Source organism: Sander vitreus, chromosome 18 (genome assembly GCF_031162955.1).
Source record: "Sander vitreus isolate 19-12246 chromosome 18, sanVit1, whole genome shotgun sequence".
In the NCBI taxonomy this organism is placed as follows: Eukaryota; Metazoa; Chordata; class Actinopteri; order Perciformes; family Percidae; genus Sander; species Sander vitreus.
The window spans coordinates 8146837-8173004 of NC_135872.1; the positions used below are offsets into that span (position 1 = coordinate 8146837).

General features: G+C 40.7%; 1 protein-coding gene across 1 annotated transcript; it reads right to left on the reverse strand.

Annotated features, from left to right (window-relative positions):
• katnbl1 (katanin p80 subunit B-like 1) lies at window positions 1-6968 on the reverse strand. The gene is made up of 10 exons (XM_078274309.1): window positions 6818-6968; window positions 6123-6249; window positions 5948-5985; window positions 5462-5744; window positions 5217-5332; window positions 5071-5121; window positions 4131-4220; window positions 3206-3310; window positions 1362-1455; window positions 1-611 (listed from the first exon to the last, which is right to left on the reverse strand). Exons 2-10 carry the CDS (start codon window positions 6129-6131, stop codon window positions 579-581), a joined length of 819 nt encoding a protein of 272 aa, XP_078130435.1. The 5' UTR covers window positions 6132-6249; window positions 6818-6968; the 3' UTR covers window positions 1-578.
• Between the last annotated feature and the right edge of the window lie 19200 nt (window positions 6969-26168).

Genomic DNA, 26168 nt, shown 5'->3' on the forward strand with positions numbered 1-26168 from the left:
TTTTGATTTTTATCAAATTTATTTAAAAGATTAAAAGAATCACTTGTTTTTACAATTTACATTATACAGTCAAATGTCATATGAAGAGGCAAAATGAAAACACGAGGAGCTCTAATAACTTAAGACTGTTGCAGATTCAAGTTCCTGATTCCGGAGAACCGAGGCGCAAAACACATAAAAACAGCGGAGCATTCGTTACATCCACAAGTACATTTGCATTCCATGGCAGAGTGACGTAGTGAGAGACAAAGAGCTTGGCACTTCATAGAGCGACATTACACCCAGTCTCATGGAGGTCCACTAAATATGCCCCTTCACAAGGTCCACTTCAATGTGAAGCAGTCATTTGCGGTGTGTGTGTGTGTGTGTGTGTGTGTGTGTGTGTGTGTGTGTGTGTGTGTTTTTGCAGAAAGGCTCTCTCAGCCCTCCTTAAGAGTCTGAGGGAGTTGTCTGAATTGTTCAGTTCAGAATGAGTGTCGGAATGAACCAGTCCATTTCTCTGCCGTCGTTATCAGTTCAAAACACAGCCATGATCCGGCAGTAGTGGTCACATCCTCATAGTGCTACATTGACAACCGTCAGGGAAGCTGTGCTAGATAAGACTCAATGGCCTGAAACGTGAAGTGAAAAGAACACATTAGTTGTCAGCACAGCCAGATGAAAAGGTGCATACATTAAAATATTCTTTTGTTTTACATAACTTAATAAATCACAGCTCAAACACTAATTTCTAACATTTCATTTACATGTACATTACAAACATCACAACATACTGGATAACTTAAAAAAAAAAAAACTGACTATAAAAAGGAGTGTGTATTTGGCTTTCTGCAACCAATACTTGAGACTTAGAATCAATTTTTCCTTTTTAAAACTAATGAAGAAAACAGGGTGTGGAGGTGGAAACAAATGAACCACAATACAAACTCTAATACTTTATGCTAGTAAGCTTATGGTAGACCTTTTAGGATGGGAGTGGTTGGCTGTGTTCACCCAAAATCAACAGAGGGTGGAAAAAAACAGGAGCACTTGTATTTATCTTTGCAACACAATGTTCATCTCAAAACCTTTATAGAGTTGTGATGAATCAATTCTGTTGCAATAGTTTTCATTCAGTTTTGTTCATAACTGGAAGAAAAACTGCTTTAGTTAAAATAAAGTAACAAGCACTTTTCATGAAATCGTCAAACAAGTAACACAGACAAAGCTGACAGTGAACATTTGAATAATCCATATTTTGAAGGACGGTTCAATGTATTTTCTCTAACTTTCCCAGTTCTATTTAGACAAATGTTTTACAGCTAATGCGCCATCCAATAACCCCTGATAAGTAGAACAATAAATAATGTCGTCTATCTCACCTTTGCCAGTTCTCCCGTAGATCCTGGAACCAAACACAATCGGGCTCCTTCCTTCCACAAGTCCTTCAGCCGCTGCTTCATGACTTCAATATTCCTGCAATAAACATACAAACATTACCATTGCAATATGCGTTGAGTGCACACAGGACCCCAAAGCCAGTGACCGTAGAAACCCCAACACACCCTCTCTCGCGCCCCTGCAACGAGCCCTCGCGCTACAAGGCTACAAATGCTGTTCGAAATTAGCGGCACTACATCACCACCAACTCTAACTAGAAAAACTAAAACAAAAGACAATAGTTAAAATGCTCATATTATGCTTTTTGGATTTTCCCCTTACCTTTATTGTTTTATATATCTTTTTTGTGCATGTAATAGGTTTACAAAGTGAAAAAGCCCAAAGTCCACCCCAAAGGCACTTACCATCTCCAACAGAAAACACTGTTCACAAACTGCTCCAAACAGCTCTGTTGTAGTCCAGCCTTTACTTCAGAGACGAACGTGCGTCACTTTGTAACACACGTTATAATGCTCGCCTAGCTGCTAGTGTGGCACGCCCTCGTATTCTGCTTCTGACTGGCTAGTAGTCCTTACCTAGGTACTGCGCATGTGCGACTCCCAACAAAGATGGAACAGAAGTGTGATACCTCACTCTGTAGCTAAAACAGAAAGCTCAACACACAGGGTGAAAAGAGGAGCTGCAGCAATGTGCAGTACAACTAAAATATATAAACCTTTTCTGATATAACCTCTAAATACAATTATGAACCTGACAACGAGCATAATATGAGCACTTTAATGGATATCTTCTTCTGAGTGGGTCAGTGTGACAACTTTTTAATATAATACCAGAATTAATATTTCAGTTCACATGTGAGGCACATAAACCTTTTCAATGTTCAAAGAGGGCAACACTGAAAAAGCAAGTGCAAATTTGGTAATCTGAAGCTTTGGTGCCATTTTAAATGTCCCTATTTAAAAAAAAGACAGCAATGTGACTTGAGCTGTTTGTAAACTCTGTTCTGACAAAGTAGGGCTGTGCGATTAATCAAAATTGAATCGCAATTATGATTTCGGCTCCCAGTGATCACAAAAACAGAATAACTGAGAAAAACAATTATTTAGCTCATTACGTTTTGCAAGTAAACTCTTATTTTCTCGTGTTCTGAATGAAAAAAATAAAGCTTCAACAGGAAAAGTATTAAGGCAAAGTTCACAGTTGTGGGTTGTTTTTTTTTACTGTTGATTTATTTAACTTTTTGCACGGTTTTTTAAGTTCAATAATTGCAACATCTTTCCAGAAGTCAACGAGTAATCGTGTTAAATTATCGTGATTTCAATATTGACCGAAATAATCGGGATTATATTTTTCCCCAAAATCAAGCAGCCCTACCTTGACCTCATCCTGAGCTAAATGCTTAGGAAAATAAAAGGAGGAAAAAGGTAGCATGGTGGCATATTAAGTAGTAGCAGTATTAGTAAAAGGCAAAATAAAGATAAATACTATAAAACGTCATACATTATTTCATAATAAATATTGAATTTGCTTCTTAATGATCAATAGCGTATCCTGTCTGGAGGTCAAAGCCATTTCTCATTACTAAGAAACACTTTAAAAAGGCATGAGCAAAGAGCCATCTTTTCATCACGCCAACTGACATTAATCTAAAAAGGGGTTACATTTTGGTGGTAAAGTTTCTCCTACTTAATTAATATTACTGAATATTGTACACTGGTTGTACAGTTAAGTCATTTCAAAAATGTGCATAGAATCGAACCTTGGAAACTGAGGCTAAGTTTGAAAATAGCTGTAACTTGGTTGTATTTAAGTATGTATTGCCTACCTGTCTTCTGAACAACTGTCCCGCAGTCTTTTCTCATTCTTAGAAAGTTCTGGCCACCATTTCCTGATGACGGACTGAACCCAGTGTAAACCCACCATTATGTTTCTGTAAAAAAAGACGAAGCAAAGCAGAGAAGTCTGTCAAATCATAATGTGAAATGTGTCTAACTTGTTCAGGTCGTGAGATACTGCTGACATTTCATCCAAGAGGCTTCATCACTTCATTAGTTATTCATCAGACCAGCTGAAGCTCCTCGGATGAGATCTGAATCATCTTTAAAGACTTAAACGGTAAATCCATTCACTTTAAACCCAGGATTTCTAGATATAATGTCAAATGGCGTTTTTCCATTACATGGTATGCTGCATGCTCGACTCGCCTTTTTTGGTTTTCCATTACGAAAAAAAGTCCCTGGTACCTGCTAACAGGTACTTTTTTTTTTTAGTATCACCTCTGTCGAGGTTCCAAGCGAGCTGAGGCGATACCAAAAGGTGACGTGAAAACCTGCAGACTACTGATTGGTCAGAGAGAATCGTCACTAATCACTGCGTCGTCATTACTAGCGACAGACGGGGGTGTCCTGAACAAAACCGCCATTTTTAAATAGTTTAGACAGCGGTGGTTTTTTTGCTGCCTCCAGCTTCTTTTGAAACAAAATGTGTCTTCTGGCTGTGGCAACAGCCACATGCCGAGTCCAAAACAACACACCTTCGACGTTCTGTGTGTGTGTCGCGTTAGGTCACGGCAGTTTCCTGCGGCGTCGCTATGACGACCAGCCACGCTCGCCTCAGGCATGAGGCGGTACTAAATCTGCAATGAAAAATGGAGGACGGGGCACCGCAGCAGAGTCGAGCAGGTACCATGTAATGGAAAAAACGCCAAAAGAGATTATTACACATGTATGCAATTCCTCAGTGACACTTACTCTTCATATTTACTGGCAAGAATCACTTTCACTTGGGGCATGAGGTCAACGCAGCAGCCAAGTGACAAACATGGTGCTTCAGTTTTTAGGCTGACGAGAAACAAGGAAACACAAGATGAAAGTGAGCCGATTGTCAGTAATGTGGGCAGGCACAAAAAAACAAAAAAAACCAACCTCAAACTGTCTCAATTGTTGACTTCAGTCAAGTTATCAGTTAATCATTATCATCAATATTATTTTCAATGTAGACTCAAGAATTGTTTAGAGTTGGGGGTGATGTTGTATATGTGTGAGGGGGAGGGAGGGAAAGGGAGACGGGGATTCTACTGTTAATGAAATTGTATAAAAAAATATTGGGGGAAAAAAAACATTATCAGCAAAAATCTTCAAATTTGACACAAAAAGAGAACAAAGATGCTATTCAGGATTTGGGGATTTCCCTCTCTGATCTAAAAATGTTGCAACTTCATGCTCCGTTTGGCCCGTTGTGTATTTCATATGATCTATACATTTATATATAGACATTTATATAGAGCTAAAACAATTGATAGTTGATCAACATACATTTTGGATAATTCATTGTTGAAGTAATCTAACAAGAAAAAAAAAAAATGACAATAATTAATTTAATTATTGTTTTAAATTGAATATCTAAGTTTTTAACAGTTTGTGGCCAAAACAAGAAGTTTGAGATGGAACCTTAGCCTATGAAAAACCATGCTGCACATTGTTCACTTCTTTCTGACATTTTTACAGACTTTCAGGTTAACTGAAAAAAAGAACAGATAGATTAATCAATAATAAAAATCATTAATTGTGGCCCTAATGATGCTACATGATCTTGTTTAATACATGTTTGGAGAATTATGCAGTTCAGTCATTACAGCTGAAGCTTATTCGTTAAAAAAACTAATTTGTGAAACACCCAGATGAGACTCACTTGTTTGTTAAGACAGGTAAGCAGTCAAGCAGCACCCCTGTGTCTTCAATTCTGTGAAACCAACATATGATTACATATGAAGCATGTGTGATTGAGGAATGAACACAAAAACTACCAAAAGGCAGTGTAAGTTGTTACTGTTTTACCTTATCAGGTAGGCCACTAATTCACTGGCATTTTTTTGCCATAGTGTTTGGGCTACTTTTAGTCGTAGGTTCCTTCCGAAAAGGATGTGAGTCATAGCTTCGTGGTCCTTTGATAACTGTATGTAAAGACAAACAATGCAGAAAGGGAATTCAGTCTGCAACAGTGTTGCAACTTTGATCAACCCCAAGAAAGAATTAAAATAATTGCATTTTTACAACAACAGAGCAATAGTTTTAACTCTCACCTCAGTTAAGTCACTGTACTTGGAGCTGGCCCCAGCCATCTTGGATGCCTCTGCAGAGTTCACAGGGAGCCCGCAGTTGTCATTGTAGTGCATGCCCCGCACATCATCAGAGCACGTCAGCTCATTTTCTTTGTTGGCCATGCCGGGATCACAGACACGGCCTACATCTGATGTTCTGCGGTGCAGCTTCAAGCCCACCTCCACCAATGGACAACCCTTCCTTTTGCAAGATGGCAATCGTTTCGCTTTGCCTGGGCTGTGTACTCCGTAATGGACTTGAAATCTGCCAAGAGGAAAGTAAACATGGACCAGATGCAAAGCTGTCATAGTTTGGAAGACCGTAAAGATCAAAGCCACACATATGGTGATAATGGTTATGGAAAGGTGCCTTAATGGTCCAGTGACTGAGAGGGAAGATCTGTGGGACACAGAGTGAATGAGTGATAACAGTTAGATGAATCCCACAGATGTGGATCAGAGACTCACCTCTCTTTATCTAATTCTTCCTTATTTATAATATCCACCTAAAACAAAAGGATAGGGAATGAAGCCACTACTACAATTTCTATTACTACAATACCACTGAACTGTACTTCACAGTCACCAGGACTTAAGAAACACAATTATATAAGACAAGATATTCACTTTCCCATCTCCATACCTGCTTCATGTTCTTTTCAGCAAAAAAATGCAGGCATGATCGCAGAAAGCCATATGGATTTATTCCGGTTGACCATTCACGACTTCTCGTTACCAGACATGCTTACCAGCTTCCATAACAAGAGACACTGTTGAACAAACAATTATGGAAAAATAGGAGGACAAATTCAAGAGTTGCAAGAGTCAAAGTCACTTTTCGTGGCCTAACAACTTATAAGTTGCCTTCCCTCGTACATACAATGTGATCTAACATACAGCAATGTGGTTCAACAAGACCAAAAACAAACATTCAAGTGAGATAAACAAAACAATAACGCTAACTTACATTTGAGTTACAAAGGCGTTGGCTGCTGCGATACAAGCATAGCTAGCTAGGTAAGCTGCAACAAATGTCACTGCATGTTAATTCAAGTTAGTAGGTTTTAAGTATTGCTACAAATTGGAGAGCCGACATTTGGAGAAGATAATTTTGTTAACGTTACATCCCTTAGCTGAAAGTTAGCTCGTGCTCCTAGCTAGTTAGCTTTAACTGTTAGCTAGCTTGTAGTTCAACTATCAAGAATACACGGAGACGTTGATAGTAACTTGCTGGGCCGCTAATGCGACCTAGCTAGTTAGCCTGCCAACTCGGGGAACATATGGCTTCATAAATGGCAGTTTATTTTCACCATTTAAACAGTAAAGTTTAATACCAACCGGTTCACTTTGTGACAGGTCATGAGGTCTCCACAGATGTGTAAATCCAAAACGTGAAAATCTAGTTAAACTCAAGAGTAACTCCTCTAAGCAGGTCTGCTAGCGTTGCACAGTTGTACCATTCAAATGAATACACCGCCGGTGTGTGGGGATTGTGGGATTGATTTTGGCAAAGAATACCAAGAGATTTAGCGACGACTGCTGGACATATTACGAAACACATTTAAACCATAGTGTGCCATAGCGCCACCCAGTGCCTTGAAGGCTGTAATGCAAAAGGCCTGCTATGTTTTCTCTACCTTCTAGCCCCCATGTATTCATATTTTAATTTGTAAAAGATGTCAGCCTAACTTCTTTGCTTCAGCGGTGGAAGAAGTATTCAGATCCTTTACTTAAGTTAAAGTACTAATACTTAAAGTAGACTGCTATCAAAGTTAAAGGAAGGCTACTCATTCTGCAGAAAAATGCACCCTGTCAGTGTTTTGCTTTTGTATAACGTTATACATGTGATGTGTGTCGCGTGTGTGTGTGTGTGTGTGTGTGTGTGTGTGTGTGTGTGTGTGTTGCATTAAGGTGTGCAGCATGTACATGTTGCAGCTGGTAAACGTGGGGCTAATTTTACATATATATTTTATATATTTTTCTTTATATACTGCTGAGCAAATGTGGATTTTCCCCTGGGGATAAAAAAAAGAGTCTTATCTTAACCTATGATAATAACACATCATAATGTATTTGTTCATTATATTTTGTATTGTTAATGTGAATCTGCAAAGCAACTAAAGTTATCAGATACATGTAGTAGAAGTATGAAGTAGCAGAAAATGGAAAGTAAAAGTACCTCAAAATTGTACTAAAATAAAGTTCTTGAGTAAATACACATAGCTACTTTCCACTGCTGAGCATTCCACCATGTGAAGCATGAAGAGAATATCAATACTGTATTGAAGTGATATTGGGATCCTGCTCTCATGTGTTTAAAACAATGATCATAGATCCCTTCCTATGGCCTTTTGTGTAAATGCATATCTCCTATTTCTTCTATTCTATTCATAGGATCTCAATCCTATTAGGAATTTGGAGCTGCAACGATTAGTTCATTAATCATGTTGAGTGATTTCTTTTAGATTGGATTTAACTGTATTGAGACAACGAAATGCAGTTTAGCATCTAACCAGAAGTGCAAAAAGCAGTAAACTTACAAAGAAGTAATGTGCACATGTATAGTGGTAATTTAAATTATAAAGAATAGTTAACAGTAGTATGAATACGCTAGATATATACAGTATGAAAACTACCAATATGTGCAGCAGTTACAGTGCAGTTACATGCTGCACAGAAGGTTTCAGAATTATTAAGTAACCAATGAAGGGCAGCAGAACTTGCATAAAAGTTTAAAAACTCCTTCACACTTATTGTCTGCGCAATATTCACAACTTCCTGATGAAGGTTGTTTAGACAAAAAAGTTGTGTGAAATGAATGTGAAATAAACCAGCAATAGGCAGGACAGCATTGTAGAGGAGAGAAGTATAAGGTTACGTTAACATTTAATGTTAAGTTGGCCGGAGTTCACCTGCCTTTTAATTGGTTTGTTGCTGTTGACAAAGTTTTTCCAAACAGATCATTCATATTTTTTTAGTCTTACATTTGAATGACCCCATCCTGCTCACGACTCCAGGAAGACTAGAGGCACACCCATGTGCTTCTAATGGGGATCCTTAAGTAAACAATAAACAATGATCCGGTCCTTTGGCTATGATATAGCACCCTAAGCAATGTTCCTTAAAAAGGAAACAAATAAGTATACCAGATCAAATACAGCGCCAAGGCAACAGAATGTTTTCAGCCTCTCACCTCCGATGTGGTCTGGTTTAAAACTCTTTTCCTTATCTAAAATATTGACTTATTATCTCAAAATATTGACTTAGAATATCAAAATAATGAGAAACTTTAAAATATTTACTTAGTATCTTAACATATTGACTTATTATCTCAAAATATTGACTTAGAATCTCAAAATAATGAGAAACTTTAAAATATTGACTTAGTATCTTAACATATTATCTCAAAATATTGACTTATTATCTCAGAATATTGACTTAGAATCTCAAAATAATGAGAAACTTCAAAATATTGACTTACCTTAAGAATCAGAATCGGAAAAAAAGCTTTTATTACCACAATAAGTTACACTAGACACTAAATAAACATGCAGGATAATATGTCAACTCTTTCACATGGAGTCTGTTTGTCATCTATGAAAAAGGAATAGAGATCTGTGGCATATTTTACCTATCAACTTATAAAAAGACCTGACAATTAAAGAGCTTTACAGGACAGTATTGCCCATTAGATTCAACCTAGATGACACAGTACTTTTCTCTGTTTGCAGGTATATTTTCACTTCTAAACCATTCAATGAAGTGGTCCCACAGCAACTGTTCATGAGAGTACGTAACAGAAAGCTGATATGTTGCAGATCACTTTTACATGTGCCACAAAATAATTGACACAATAGTTTTCATTTGGACTTTGCTTTTTGAATGTGAGATTCATTTATTTTGTTTTGCTTACAGATGAACAATTCATGAATGGAGCTCTGAGTCTGGACATCGTTCGTGGTCATCAACTGCTCGTCACAGCAGGGCCTTGAGCAGAGTTTAAATCGTGGATAGATATTGGCAGTTCAACTTATGAATTTATCCGAGCACTGTTTCTCAAAAGTAACTTCAGTCTGTTGTAGACAGTATTTTGTCTTCTGGTAGCTGTGCCAAGAGAAATCTCAATCATTCCCAATCTTGCAGAGACGGAGAGCGTAGGTATATGTAAGGCGATAACATAGGCACAGGCTAATTATTGCTAACTAAAATGCTAGTTAACATTAGTAATTAAACTTAAACAGTTAATATGAGTCATCTCCGGGGAAAACTCTGACTGTTGTTTGTGCATATGCACCAAACAAGAGTTCGGAGTATTCGGCCTTCTTGGAGACCTTGAGTGGAGTCAGGGACTCCATAGTTCTGCTGGGGGACTTCAATGCGCACGTGGGCAATGATGGAGACACATGGAGAGGCGTGATTGGGAGGAACGGCCTCCCTGATCTAAACCAGAGTGGTTGTTTGTTGTTGGACTTCTGTGCTAGTCATGGATTGTCTATAACGAACACCATGTTCGAACATAGGGATGCTCATAAGTGTACTTGGTACCAGAGCACCCTAGGCCAAACGTCAATGATTGATTTTAGAATCGTTTCATCTGATCTGAGGCCGTATGTTTTGGACACTCAGGTGAAGAGAGGGGCGGAGCTGTCAACCGATCACCATCTGGTGGTGAGTTGGGTCAAGGGGTGGGGGAAGACTCTGGACAGACCTGGTAAGCCCAAACGGGTAGTGCGGGTAAATTGGGAATGTCTGGAGGAGGCCCCTGTCCGACAGACTTTCAACTCACACCTCCGGCGGAGCTTTTCGTGCATCCCTGTGGAGGCTGGGGGCATTGAACCCGAGTGGACAATGTTCAAAGTTTCCATTGCTGAAGCTGCGGTGAGGAGCTGTGGTCTTAGGGTCTTAGGTGCCTCAAGGGGCGGTAACCCACGAACTGAGGCCGTTCAGTTCGTGGGTGGACACCGGTGGTCAGGGAAGCCGTCCGACTGAAGAAGGAGTCTTTCCGGGATATGTTATCCCAGAGGACTCCGGAGGCAGTTGCAATGTACCGAAGGGCCCGAAGGGCTGCAGCCTCTACCGTGAAAGAGGCAAAGCAGCGGGTGTGGGAGAAGTTCGGAGAAGACATGGAGAAGGACTTTTGGTCAGCACCAAGGTGCTTCTGGAAAACCGTTCGCCACCTCAGGAGGGGGAAGCGGATCAACCATCCAAGCTGTGTACAGTAAGGATGGGACGCTGTTGACCTCAACTGAGGAGGTAATAGGGCGGTGGAAGGAGCACTTTGAGGAACTCCTAAATCCGACTAATACGCCCTCTATGGTAGAGGCAGAGCTGGAGGATGATGGGGGATTGTCGTCAATTTCCCTGGTGGAGGTTGCTGAGGTAGTTAAACAACTCCACAGTGGCAAAGCCCCAGGAACTGATGAGATCCGTCCAGAAATGCTTAAGGCTCTGGGTGTGGAGGGGTTGTCTTGGTTGACACGCCTCTTCAACATTGCGTGGAAGTCTGGGACGGTGCCTAAGGAGTGGCAGACCGGGGTGGTGGTTCCCCTTTTTAAAAAGGGGGACCAGAGGGTGTGTGCCAATTACAGGGGTATCACACTTTTCAGCCTCCCCGGTAAAGTCTACTCCAAGGTGCTGGAAAGGAGGGTTCGGTCGATAGTCGAACCTCAGGTTGAAGAGGAACAATGCGGATTCCGTCCTGGTCGTGGAACAACGGACCAGATCTTTACTCTCGCAAGGATCCTGGAGGGAGCCTGGGAGTATGCCCAACCGGTCTATATGTGTTTTGTGGATCTGGAGAAGGCATATGACCGGGTGCCCCGGGAGATACTGTGGGAGGTGCTGCAGGAGTACGGGGTGAGGAGGTCCCTTCTCAGGGCCATCCAATCTCTGTACGACCAAAGCGAGAGCTGTGTCCAGGTTCTCAGCAGTAAGTCGGACTCGTTTCAGGTGAGAGTTGGCCTCCGCCAGGGCTGCGTTTTGTCACCAATCCTGTTTGTAGTATTTATGGACAGGATATCGAGGCGTAGTCGGGGTGGAGAGGGGTTGCAGTTCGGTGGGCTGGGGATCTCATCGCTGCTTTTTGCAGATGATGTGGTCCTGATGGCATCATCGGCCTGTGACCTTCAGCACTCACTGGATCGGTTCGCAGCCGAGTGGGAAGCGGCTGGGATGAGGATCAGCACCTCTAAATCGGAGGCCATGGTTCTCAGCAGGAAACCGATGGAGTGCCTTCTCCAGGTAGGGAATGAGTCCTTACCCCAAGTGAAGGAGTTCAAGTACCTTGGGGTCTTGTTCGCGAGTGAGGGGACAATGGAGCGGGAGATTGGTCGGAGAATCAGCACAGCGGGTGCGGTATTACATTCAATTTATCGCACCGTTGTGACGAAAAGAGGGCTGAGCCAGAAGGCAAAGCTCTCAATCTACCGGTCAGTTTTTGTTCCTACCCTCACCTATGGTCATGAAGGCTGGGTCATGACCGAAAGAACAAGATCCAGGGTACAAGCGACCAAAATGGGTTTCCTCAGGAGGGTAGCTGGCGTCTCCCTTAGAGATAGGGTGAGAAGCTCAGTTATCCGTGAGGAGCTCGGAGTAGAGCCGCTGCTCCTTCGCGTCGAAAGGAGCCAGTTGAGGTGGTTCGGGCATCTGGTAAGGATGCCCCCTGGGCGCCTCCCTAGGGAGGTGTTCCAGGCACGTCCAGCTGGGAGGAGGCCCCGGGGAAGACCCAGGAGGTGGAGGGATTATATCTCCAACCTGGCCTGGGAACGCCTCGGGATCCCGCAGTCGGAGCTGGTTAATGTGGCTTTGGAAAGGGAAGTTTGGGGTCCCCTGCTGGAGCTGCTACCCCCGCGACCCGACCCTGGATAAGCGGACGAAGATGGATGGATGGATGGAGTTAATATAAGTCGAAACTGCCTGCGAGCTTCTCCTGTACTATACGGTAATTTGTCTGCTATGCGACAGTAACTCCCGTGGTTATGACACAATCGTTAGCCTATTTTTACAAAAACGGCCGCTACGGAGCCATAACGTGAGATACAAGGTAATGGAGCCTTTTATACATTGTCGTGTTTCTTTAGAAAAAACAATGGACAAATAAAGTCTTTAAACGCTTCAGATGTAAAGTTATTCGCTGTCAAAGTGACGCCAAAATGAATGGGAGTCAATGGAATGCTAACGGGAGGTGATGGCTTGCTAGCCTCAGAAACGCCCCATTGAATGTACGCTTATTTTACTTTTACTATAAAATACTTTATAGTAACTCCTGTTTCTAGTCTGTATGCTAAGCTAAGCTAACCAGATGCTGTCTCCTGCTACATAATTACCATAGTGATGTGTAAGTGGCTTGATCTTCTCATGTCATTCTCAGCAAGAAGGCAGAAAAGCGCATTTCCCACAAATATCTTTGATTTCACCAGGCTGAGTGAGTGGTTTGTTACGAAAGAGGAAAATGTCCTGGACACGTAAATGCCAAAACATACAAAGCAATTCGGAATGATTGCCTTCATCACCTTATGATGAAGATTTTCTATCCTGATGGAAGTGGAATGTTTTCAGGACGATATTGTCTCTTCAGGCTGTGAGTGGTCATTGAGAGGGAGGATGTAAATGAAAACAATATGTATCACACACTCACTTCTCAACTCAATTCAGCATCTTGGTGTGGCAATGGAAACAACATGGTCCACAATTATAAGTAAAACACTGAAAAATAGGATTTCCTAGAAAGTATATTGCTGTTAATGCATTTAGGAAACATGTCATATGTATGCCAAAGCACATAAGGAGCTGGCATGTGGCCCAAGACTTAATGTTGGTGTTTCCTTTATTTTGGCAGTTACCTACAATTACCTTATTCATAAATATGGCTGTCTCTGTCCTCAGACAGCCACAAAAATGAAAATGCCTGGTGGCTGTTTTTGTTTATCATGTCCAAGAATCAGAGTGCAGCTTACACATACCAACCCAAACATACCAATTCTTGGAGACACACATGAAAATAAACCCAAGTAGTGAATATGAACAGCAAACCAAAACAAAATGTTCCAGTCGTTTGATGGAAGCATGATTAGATTTAGCTAAATCTTTGGTAAATGATGTTGTGCAGTGCCAGTCTAGAGCAGGGATCTTCAACAGGGGGTCCGGGACCCCTAGGGGGTCCTCAGAGTCAATGCAGGGGGGCCTCCAAATTATTGTTAATTTTTGAAAGTTTTTTCAAAAGTCTTAACATGAATACAACATATTTGACCAAATATAACCCACTTCTTACTGGCCTATAGGTAAGGTAGTCACTAAGGCCATCCACAGCTACAGTAAATCCTAAGGATTCACTGTGCCACATGTATATTTAACATTAAAACATGATTTATAAAATAATGCATACAATTATTAGTAGCTTAATGTTCTATACAAAAAAATTTATGTATAAAGGCTTTAGGTCCCCCTACACGTTATTGTAGGCCCAGTTTCTTATGCAAATTCAATTTATACAATACGAGTATGTAGTAGAGGGTCCCTGCTCTGTCTCTATTTTAGTTAGGGGTCCTTGGCTTGAAAAACGTTGAAGACCCTTGGTCTAGCAAATTTAAATCACGTTTAAGCCACAATCAAATGCTGTGGAGAAAAGCAACACTGCTTTAACAGACATGTTACAAAACATTCAGGCTCCAAAAACAAGATCGGTCTGGAGTTATATGTTAAAGGGGAACTATGCAGTTTTTTTAGCTTAATTTACCTTAACTGAGCTTCCTAACTGAAGCTTCGGAGTCATTGGAATGGTTATATGACTTTTTTCGAGTTGAATGGTGGTCGTTTCGCTCCCCCGTAGCGCCTGTGAGCTGAAAAACCACCCTTGCAACTTCGGGCCAGCGAGTCGCCGGCCTCAGCGTCAGGAAGTATCACGTGATATCAGGTCTTGCGATGTAACGAATTGCTTCACGGCACTGCACACATATGCCCATTCAGGAACCGGCTAACAAGGTAGCAATGGAGTATTTCACACTATCGTCATGGCTGAGCCGGCAAAAAAAGAAGCAGAAAGCTAGGAAAGCACTGTCGGAGGAACCGAGAAAGAGGAAACGGCAGACTGACCGAGTGAGGAATCAGACATGAGTAAACATAGGAGCTGCCAAATATCTATTCCAAAGCTGTAGGGGTAGCTCTATAGAGAAACCTATAGGGGGAGCTCTATAGAGAAACCTGCGAGCAAAAGCGAGAAAACAGCGAAGAAATGGCCAAAACTGCATAGCGCCCCTTTAACATCTAATGTAGTCACAAAAATTGTGGTATTTTTGTTGTACAGACACGGTTTACTGTGCAGAAGTAAAGGTCAAAGACTCAAAGTCTACAGCCATGCTTTGAGCTAAATGCTAATGTCAGAGTGGTAACATGCTCATACTGACAATGCTAACATGCTGATGCTAAGCAGGTATAATGTTGACCATGTTCACCATCTTATTTGAACGTGTTAGCATGCTAGCCTTTGCTAATTAGCATTAAACCTAAGGTACAGCTGAGACTGATGGGATGAAATGTCATAATAGTTTTGCAGGTATTTAGTCATTAATCAAAGTATTGGACACATTTAAACCTTGACCTGATGAAGGCGCTGGAAGAAACATTAAGGGATCACCAAAGTTATTAGGATTCATCATGAGAGGAAATGATTTCTGTTAAATTGTGTGCCAATCCATCCAATAGTTTTTGAGATTTTTCATTCTGGACCAAAGTGGTGGACCAACAGACATGCCTAGACTAGAGCCATGACACAAAGTAAGCATAGATAACTTGAAAGGAATTAAAGGGGTACTCCAGCAATTTTGTACTGCACTTCCATAAAGGTGGGGGACTTGTGAGAGACAGATTTAAAAAAGAATGGTCAAAAATGAAAATCAGCAGAGGCCGTCACCCTGACTTTAAGACCTTAGTGTGTGTCAAACTCCAAAAACACTGGATCCCACAGTTCCCAAAATGCAATTTTCTTTCATTAGAGTCTCCCTGCCTAATAAACACTCACGTCTTTCAACCCCATACTTCCATTCTGAAACACAGGCTCGCTGTATGTAATATATAAGTATATATAAGTATGCTGAAACTGAGATATGACTTGCGACTGGGAAATTAAATACATATCTGACTTGGGCTTAATAATACATTAGTGTCTGAAAAAGTAAACAAACATCTCACGTCTCACAAAGTCTGTCATTTAAGGCAATTAAACCCACATTTTATGGATACAGTGCTTTATTGTCAACATGTTTTTAACTCTCACACGGCTCACACTGCAATCATACGACCCTCCTGAGTCGTCCAATGATGTAAGCTCTGGAATCTTTCCCATCTCTACCATCCATCCCACATGACACAGCATTAGAAAGCCCATTGCATTAGATGTACAGGTGTTCATGATATTGTGTCCAACCCTTGTATACTTCACAGTGATGGTTCTGTTACATATAGCAGTCTACTAAGCACATGTTAGGCATTACAGAGTGTATCATTTTGCTTTGAAACAAATTAGCACACAGATGTTTTAGCTTAAAATTGAGGCAGATTGAATTATTGTAATTGAGTAATGCAATTAACTTAAACCCTTAGCAAAGTAGAAGGGCATGCCTTCTGTATTTAAGAGAACAAAAATATGATGTGCATTAACGGGTCTAAAATCCATAGAGCACAGGTAACTTCTCTTCCTCCAAAACATTAGTCATACGTTATTGTCCATTAGAAATGGATTATTGATGTTGATTATGTCTGTCCAAGCTGTGAAGAATAATACAATACTTAAATATTTACTGCAGCCCTTACCCCTCTGTCTAGTCAGATAACTTGCTGATATCTACAGAATCTGTTCATTTAAGTAGTTTGATGTATAACTATTGTAACTATATAAAAAATAACCAAAAAATTTGAGAAAGCACAAAATGTGCTCTTTCCAGTCCTCTGGGCCTTTTTATAAACATATTTCCTCTAAAAACAAGTTAAGAGATAAACGTGGACCGTTAAATCTGATTTTCTCAGACAAAGGCAACCACCCACAAAGTCAGTAAGAGTATTAGGAGATTTACATTAGCGCGGAAGGATTAATATGACAAGGTTTCCTGCAGATTTCCTTCAAGTCTCTCGTAGCAGGATGTGCTTATTGCTAAGAAGCAGCATGACTTGCAATGGCAAATCTTTTGTTTGCAGTGAAACATGAATGAGCCAGCCAGATTGTTTTCTCTACAGTCTAATGGACAAAATAAAACCAATCCCGTCTATGAGCAGGTCCAACTTTCAGGGGGTGTGGCATGAAAACCAAGACCAAAACCTGCTAACTCTTTAGCATACAACATGCTTAATAACCACATAGAGTCATCGAAGAAGTGTGAAAATGTTGGCAGTTATCAGACCTGATGGACATTTTGCTTATGAACCAGCCAGAGTAGAAATTAGCTAAAATGATTAGCTAAATTAGCTAATTAGGTAATTAGTTCTCTAAATTAGTTCAAATTATGTCACAAACATATTTGGCTACTTTCTAAAACATATGCTGTTGCGCATGTTAACTCACCGCTTTGAATTTCCTGCAGAGCCTGCCTATGTAGAACTAGATCTATGATCTAAAGTCAACATAAAGCACATTTCAAAGTGTGAAACATTTGAAGCCATTAACAAGTTAGAGCACAAAGCTCCTTCCCTTGGGCCTGAAAACAAACAACAAAACTAATCTGCTACTTTCTTATATCAAGAGAGGGAGAGGACACGGTACTGAAGAGACCAATCAACTTTGCTCCCTAATCTGTCTTTTCCTGTCCCCCATGCCCCTTCCCCTTCATAAAAGCCCTCAGATCAGGGAGTGAAAAAGCTCTGGCCTGTTGCCCTTGAATTTATTTGTAGCCACTAGAGCTTAATGTGGGTAATTGTGTTGACATTATGTAAGACTGTTTTGAGAGGTGCTTCACACACACACACACACACACACACACACACACACACACACACACACACACACACACACACACACACACACACACAGCACCTCTGTTCTCAGATTGGCCAGATGCCACGATGAATGATTTGAGGTCCTCGTCCGCAGACTACAAACCAAATAAAATCAAAGGGATGGCAAAGATGGCAGGAAGGGAGAGGTGGCAGCGATTTGAGCATTCCTGTCTTATGATTCTGGGACAAATGCCCAGGAGTTCTCAAACCAAGCAAGTGTTTTGACTCCTAAGTCCTGGGGAGAAGTTTCCCGGGGAATGGTATAAAAACCCTCCCAACCAATTAGACTGCATCTCAGCTCTATAGAAGTCTTTATATTATCCTCTACAGATCCTTTAATCTGCACCTCCGCTCACGGGGCAGCACAACGGCCTTTCACAGGACCAGCAGGAGACATGCTGATGTAATTTTACTGAAGTAATGATGTCTAACATGCATCAGCTGTATGGCTGACAGTAGAAATGTTTCCAAACTTTGTCAAATAATCAGGGACTTGTTTAGATTCAGATTTTATCTCACAAATTTGAAACGGGACCGCTGCTGGCTCTTGTTTTAAATATTACTCCATTCTCTGTGCACAGTTTTGTTTCCTCACAGTAAAGAAGAGATATTGTTTGGGAAATAAAAAGAAGTTGGCAGACTCTAATGGTATGAAATCTGCATATTATTGCATATTATTGTTTAAAATATATTATTATATTATTGTGTTATGTTCATTTGTTTTCTGATTGATTTGTTAGTCGACAAATCAATTTTTGCATTTGTTTGCTTATCTATGTGTTCTTTTCACCACCACAGTCAGTAGTGTACTTAAGGTTCATACCACAGTTATTCATAGAGAAACCAAACACATGCATTGAATGTCTCAGCTTCAAAACATCCATAATAAGGCCACAAAGGTCACGTCTATTTCATGCTGTGAAAGTTACTGGTTATCAAGCCTGTCGGCATCTCTTTTCTGCCATCTGTTTGTTTGCAATTTCAGACTGAAGTGCTGGTTTATTTGAGCCTCTAGTCGGCTGTGGAGGCATGTTTGGATGAGTGGCAGATCCCTTTTGTGGGATCCATACAGATCTCCATGTAGGTGGCCCTTTACAACAAACAGATGCTGAAGGTATGAACTCTCATCCTTTCACAGCCCATTGCAACACTAGATGGCAGTGTGTGTCTGTAGCTGCTGGACATCTGGCTGTGTGTCTAGACAGAAGGGTTTGCTGCCAGCGGCTGCGGGATCTAGTTGTTCAGTCTCCCTCAGTTGGTCTCACAAATATTTTTACACAGTTGCAGGGCTGCCAGTCTCCATCCCCAAGAAGCTACAAAGATTACGGGAAGAAAATCACACACTGCGCAGAGCGAAAGAAGACATGCCAGACTAAAAGATGGTGTGGTTTGTTTTCTCACAGGCCTTTAAGATTGTTTATGGGGTTTAACCATATCTTTCCTAGATTCTAAGAACCACACTGATTGAGTATTTCAAAATGTAGAGAAAGCATAACCATTTATCATACAATGATAAAGGTGCCAGTTGTCCTGCCATAACAGGTGCAACAAAAGGAAGAGTAAAGCTTCCAATATGCTTTATCAGAAGTGCTTGTCAGATGGCCGGATGTAGTGGTGTAGTACTAGTTGATGAGGTGGGTAGATGGGTGGGTTACCAAAGAAGAAGTAGGTATACTCTCCTATATAGTGAATGTCTTTTTGACCAACAATGAGGCGGGAATAGCTTCAGAAAACCCTTTTCTCTGATGTTGGAATTAGGGGTCTGCTTCTGACAATTTGAGTAAATTTCCAAACCCGATAATCCAACAATCACATCCACTTCACTCCATGATTGGCTAGGTGTGCAGAAGCAAGAGAGGAACTGAACTTCTCTCTCAATCTTTCAGGGTAACACCATGGATGCCTGAAAACTGTTATCCCCATATTTAAACAATATCACATCACCCCTCTCTATCACGGTTGACTTTTCACCTGCCTTTGAGTATAGCTGTTCAGAACAGCTGTGAACACTTTTTATACATGGGGGACAACACGAGGTACAAACCATTTCTTTTGGAGCAAAACCCATCCCTGAGAGAGTTGAAGCACAGTCTGTACACACTACCACAGTTCTGAGATTAGGTAAGTGGCACCGGTGTGGTTGGACCATTACTGTGTAGCGGCTTTAAATTATATGTGTTTATAGTTGACTGTGTGGGAATCCATGTTTGACCTCATGCCATAAAGTAGGGTTAAAGAACATGTGGAAGAATTAGAAGCCAATTGACAGTGTCCGGTTTACGTGCGGACTTGAAGTCAGAAATCTCTAAAAGTTACAATCTCTCTTAAAGTTATGCATACCATGCACCTCTTTTCTCACACACACACACACACACACACACACACACACACACACACACACACACACACACACACACACACACACACACACACACACACAAACGAAGGTGAGTTTAAGCAGCTTGTTTCTACCCAGGATGAACAAGCTGCCCTTGGCTATATAGCAATTAATAAGAGGAGTTCTTAACCCAGGATCCCAACACTCTAACCTACAGGCCAAAGCAGACATGCAAGAGTGGCCCCACACAGAAGGTCAGTTGTCCCATTCCGAGCACTCAGCGATGAAGTCAATATTCCACAGCTATATACAGCTGACTGTATGTAAGGATGAATAAACATTACTAGCGTCCCCTGAAAGAGTGATTCGCACCACTGGCTTTAATTTTAAAATTGAGACAGGAAGAGGTTGTCAGGCTGTGTGACACTGATTTTTAACAACACGTTATTGTTGCTTTGCCAGTCAGGATTTTCCTCTTTAAATGTGGCTTTGGATGATCGTGGCGCCCTGATGTTTGCACTCATGCACACACACACATGCACGCACGCACGCACACGCGTGTGGGATGCTAGAATTGAATATGATGTACACATGTGTGTTTTTCGTGTGTGGTGAAGTGATTTTCCATCAGGTTGAAGAGTTGACAGACTGGTTGCTGATTTGCAGGGCAGTATATCAGCCTTCTCTGGCTCTAGTTTGGATTTCAGTGTTTTAAATACCCATGCAGTTTGAGGTTAAGCTCCAGCCATAGAGATTAGTACCTGAACGTGCAGATGGTAGCTCCCTCCAGAGACCTGGTGGAGCTGTCAGGCAAGGCACGTACCACTAGTAAGGGGGTATCCAGAAAGTAGCCAAATTTAACCGGCTTGCAAGTTTTGTGAGGGAAACACACACACACACACACACACACACACACACACACACACACACACACACACACACACACACACACACACACACACACACACACACACACACACAGGTTTGTGGCACTATCTTTGTGGGGACCCGCTATTGACATAATGCATTCCCTAGCCCCTTACCCTAACCTTAACCATCACAACTAAATGCCTAACCTTAACCCTTACTCGCATTTTGGCCCCACAAAACTGTCGGGACCCCACAAGTATACTGGACTCCCAGTTTTTGGACCCCACAAATATAGTTAAACAAGCCCACACACACACACACACACACACACACACACACACACACACACACACACACACACACACACACACACACAGAGTATAAAAAGGATGGTAAGAGTCTGTCAACTGAAAAAAATGTAATTACATTACAAAAAGAATTACAAAAACTTATGTGTAGGGTTAGGATAAAAAAAAACATAGAAATTAAAGCACACAATGTACCCAAATCTGGGTACATACATTACACAGTATACTAACAGCTTTACACGATGGCAAGGAGGTCCTGTACACAAGAGGATGGCGCAGCATCACATTTCTGCAAGAGGCCTGTTTCTGTACCATTTCACAACATCTGTTATCTAACAACAAGAATTAGCCTGACCTCAAAATGCAAGGATTTAAAAAAAGTATCTTGAATTGGACCTGATTCATTTTTCAAATAGTTTGTTAAAAGGTAATTAAAACATTTCCCAAGGCACAATTCTTTCTCACCAGTTTGCATTTATCACTCTTTTTTTCTTTTTCACAGCTTTACATTTTACTTATTTATCTCACAAGGTGTTATCTAGCTGTGTGCTTGAGTGTGCAATGTCAAAACTATATTTATATTATGATTGATTGATTAATTGTAAAGTAAGTAAAGTAAACAAAAACAAAATCCAGAAATCCAGGGGTTGCTACTTCTTAAATGTTTAATATTGTCTGGTTTTAATGTCTTTTTATAATAATATATTGAATAAATGTGGGTCTTGTACGGTTGTTTGTTTGAACAAAATAAGACATTTGAAGACTGCTCAGTCATGACAAGCACACACAGAAACCACTCAACTACTCAAATGGAATTCTTATTTTTTAAAGCAACAGAAAAAAAGAAACTATATACTTTCTGCATTTATATATGTTTATAAGTTTGTTAACTCAACAATATACAGTACAGTACCAGTAAAAAATTCAAAACTTTTGACTGGTACTGGATATCTTGCTTATGTTGTTCCCCACAGTCATGCACAGCTGGATAATTAGCTGTGAGAGGAAGTATGTAAAAGCAATAAAGAAGATTCATGTTTAAGACGTTTTAAAGCAGAGCTTGGTACCGTCAGCGGTGCACATCCATGAAACACTACACCCATCCCTATGTGGCCTAAGTGTGTGTTTGTGTGTGTGTGTGTGTGTGTTTGTGTGTGTGTGTGTGTGTGTGTGTGTTTCCCTCACAAAACATTGCAAGCCGGTTAAATTTGGTTACTTTCTGGATACCCCCTTACTAGTGGTACGTGCCTTGCCTGACAGCTCCACCAGGTCTCTGGAGGGAGCTACCATCTGCACATTCAGGTACTAATCTCTATGGCTGGAGCTTAACCTCAAACTGCATGGGTATTTAAAACACTGAAATCCAAACTAGAGCCAGAGAAGGCTGATATACTGCCCTGCAAATCAGCAACCAGTCTGTCAACTCTTCAACCTGATGGAAAATCACTTCACAACACAAGAAAAACACACATGTGTACATCATATTCAATTCTAGCATTCCTAATCAGTTTATATTACTGCGAAGAATCAAAATGCTGTTGGGGAAAAATACATTTTCTTGTGTAACATCTAAAATGTAAAACTGTAAAACTAGAGCTACATGCATCCAAACCAAAAGAAATGTCTTCTTGTAATAAGATCAACTGTAGCTATAGCTCATTAACCCAAGGCAAAAGAGATGGACAAGTCGTCACCATTCACCTCAATCCTAAAACCTGATAGTCTCACTTGATATTGAGTGATGCTCACTTGACTTGTTATAATAACTCACCTGCCTGTGTGCGTGTTGTGTGCTTTGATAGCATAAAGAAAACTCAACTGATAGTCAGTAAACCTGTCGTGACTCACTCGGATCTTTCACCCGACTCTTTAAATTAACTCAAATTGACTGCTGATGTCGCTCCATGTCTGCTGGAGGTAATTGTTTGCTAACATGTTAGCCATAACAACTTTTGAAGGAGCTTAGTCGTAGCACACATCATTTGGTGAGCATACCTTATTTTATTCATTTTTACTGCCTTTTTTGTCACAGCTAATTTTGAGGCAATTTGTTTTTGTGATTACTGTTAAAAGTCCGAAAAATAGTAACAAATTCCCGTTACAATGTCCTAGTCCTTCCATGCTAAATAACTTATGATTAAGTGAATAGTTTCTCCTGTTTAAACAGTTTAGTCAATTAAATCAACTAATTGTTTTAGCTGTATATCTTACTAAAACAACCTTAATAAAAAGAAAGCATTCCAGGTTAGAAGATAAAAAGTTTTATTGTGTTTTTAGGGTAACTGTCCCTTTAAATTGAACACCTGTCAATAACACATTTTGACAACTGCATGAGTGTCATTAGTGGCTCCAAATTGGCTTGCTGGATGATGACGCATCCTCCTTCCATGGATGATTCCAGGATTTTTTTTAAGTGCAGTGGCACAGGGGGGGACAGTGCTCTGATCCAATGGAAATCACAATTGTCAGATTGAAAGCACTATAGCCTAATGGATTTGGGCCGGTGCCACCCCGTGCCCCCCTCCTAACCCCTCCCCTGCCTCCTTCCTCCTCCTCCACCATGCTGTGCTTTCTTACCACTGTACCAACTGGCCACAGCTGGACTATAACAATATTTCCACTGCTCTCTCACTCACCCTTCAATTCTCAATGAGTAATTAGACACACCTGGAGAGAGCATGAATCACGGACCACTTAACCAAAAAATATCTGACTACAATTTGAACCAAAAGGCAGCGATAAAGGGAATAAACAGCTGAGGGGAGAGGAGGGACACACAGCGAATGCAACCTCCCATGCAGAACTAACAGCTCTGTCAGTGAGCCACAACGAAATATCAGGAACAGAATGCAGCTTTACTTCTGTCGGATGGTGTGTTGAGTCGGTGTGGATGAAAAATAGAAGAAGTATATAAAGATGTATGGGCCCACACGTGTGTCCATGTGACATTAACACTGGTCTGCCTCTGTGCACTGTCACCACCAGCTAATGGTCAGAGAACAGCCCAGCCTCCTACTGGAACTGAACACACGGCAACATGCTGAGCAGATGTGAGAAACCCGCCTGTGGTTCTCTGTGCTGCTGGAATAACAGTCTGCACATCAACACATGGCCATGTGAAGAAGAAAAAAAAACGCTCACGTTCTGCGCAGCATACCGAGCTCCTGTCCCACAGGGTGGAAAAGGTCAGCTGAGAGAAAGTCAGGCATAGATAGTGAAAACACCTGGCTGTTCCTTTAAAGCCTGATAAGCACACTGCCAGGTTGCTACTGGATTGTCCTCTTGATGAGGACACAGACAACACAATCACGTGATCTTGCCAGACAGGCAACATATTAACACTGCACACTTGGATTTATTAAGGAGGACTGGATATATAGAAATGCCTCTGTGGGCTTCCTGCATGTCCGGGACTTCATCTGACTTCCTGTTGGTTCCTTGCATTCATGAATGGCATAAAATAATGTAAAATTTAATTCAAACAGCTTTTCTAGACCCATTGTACTGAAAGGGTCAAATTGTGGACCATTTCACATGAGCTATGTTGAGTAAGAATAACAGGCCCCATAACATTTAAGAACAAACTATGGTTTGTGGCAAATTCTGCACAGAAAATATGACATTGTACTAGTGCCATACAATGGTCAATAAATGCCACATACTGTAGCTTTTTTTCATAGATGAACTACCTGCTAAGTCTACTGTAATACAGGTTTCTAACCAGGACAGTTTTTTCATAAAACCACAGAGTAGTGGACTCACATATACATATATATATATATATATATATATATATATATATATATATATATATATATATATATATATATATATATAAATGCATATTATAACTTTAAGTGATTTAATGCCACCTCATTTAGTGTTCATCATCTTTAAAATCACTTAAAAGTCACCATTAACGAATAATAAAATATGGTTGTAATAACATAAAGTGAACACTCTTTAAACCCACAGCTCTGATCTTGACGAACAATTAAGATTAATGAGCCATCCTCTACATTAATGCTGCCTCCATCTAAGTAGTAAAATATCTTCACTTCTTCTCACTTTCCCTTCTCCTCACACTTACACTCCTGCTGGCCCTGATTATTCACTAAGCCTTCCGCTGTTATTATTGCAAGAGTATCTGAGGTCAAGAGACTTAAACACCACCAAATTCCTGCCCTCTGTACAGCCCCCCCCCCTCCCCTTTAGGTTGTATACATTATTGCTGTGAATTACCGAGCTGTGAGAAGAATGGACGTTCAGACGTGGGCTTGTTGAAAGGCTGCAGTTTCTGCTCTGTGGTTAACAGGCTGCAATTAAATAATACCTAATTTAAATGTGACTGGATTGCAGTCTGGTGGAATGCTTTGTGGTTTGTTTAAACAATCTGCGAATTAATTCTGCTATGAAATCTATATTTACTTGATCACCAAAGTTATTTGTGGTTTCATTGAATTTAGAGTTTTCCTGGAACTTGTAGTGTGAGAATATGTCATGAACTTATACTAAGACTCTTTGGAGAGGTATTCTACTTTACTGTCAATCAAAAACTAAACGGATTCCAATTTAATTAATAAAATGCTAAACTTGGATGGCTCCGTTCCAGCGATGTTACACCTGCACCGTGATATTTTGGTGTCTTTGGTCACCAGTAAACATGTTTAATAGCTTGGTTACAGCCTCCAAATCCCCGCCCCGTGAAATCATCTCTCCTATTGCGTCCATACCTTAATTACAGTAATAATAATTAACCGGCCTAAGATTGACTGACAGCATGATTGTGCCCACTGACCCTTATTGTTGCCTCAGCCAGATGCTACAGACTTGCATTGGTGCAAAGAAAAACACATGCACATACAAGACCACAGTTGTTACTCATGGATACTAAAATCAGACAAACTGCACAATAACAGCCTAACAGTTACTTTTTTGCTCATTAAGCTGACAGTGTCCTGCTGATAAGCTCTTAAAAATACTGGAGAATGGGCTCAGAGTGAGTTGCAGATCTCATGTTACTCTTGGGTCTTGGGCCAATAACAACCATGACTTAATCAGTGACATTCATAGAGATCTTTAGACAGGGAATCAAATTACCCAGGTAAGGTCCAGAGGAATGTGGCACATTCTGTACATGTTATCAACTCATGACCAGGAGCCGATGAAAGGTCGACCTTTTTGATGATTA

Excerpts from the sequence above, each read along its gene's own strand:
- katnbl1 (XM_078274309.1), bottom strand. Across the intron at positions 5,745-5,947 it reads GAAGAATTAGATAAAGAGAG|ATTTCAAGTCCATTACGGAG; the intron begins GTGAGTCTCTGA and ends TCCTCTTGGCAG. Across the intron at positions 3,311-4,130 it reads CTTGCCAGTAAATATGAAGA|AAACATAATGGTGGGTTTAC; the intron begins GTAAGTGTCACT and ends CTTTTTTTACAG.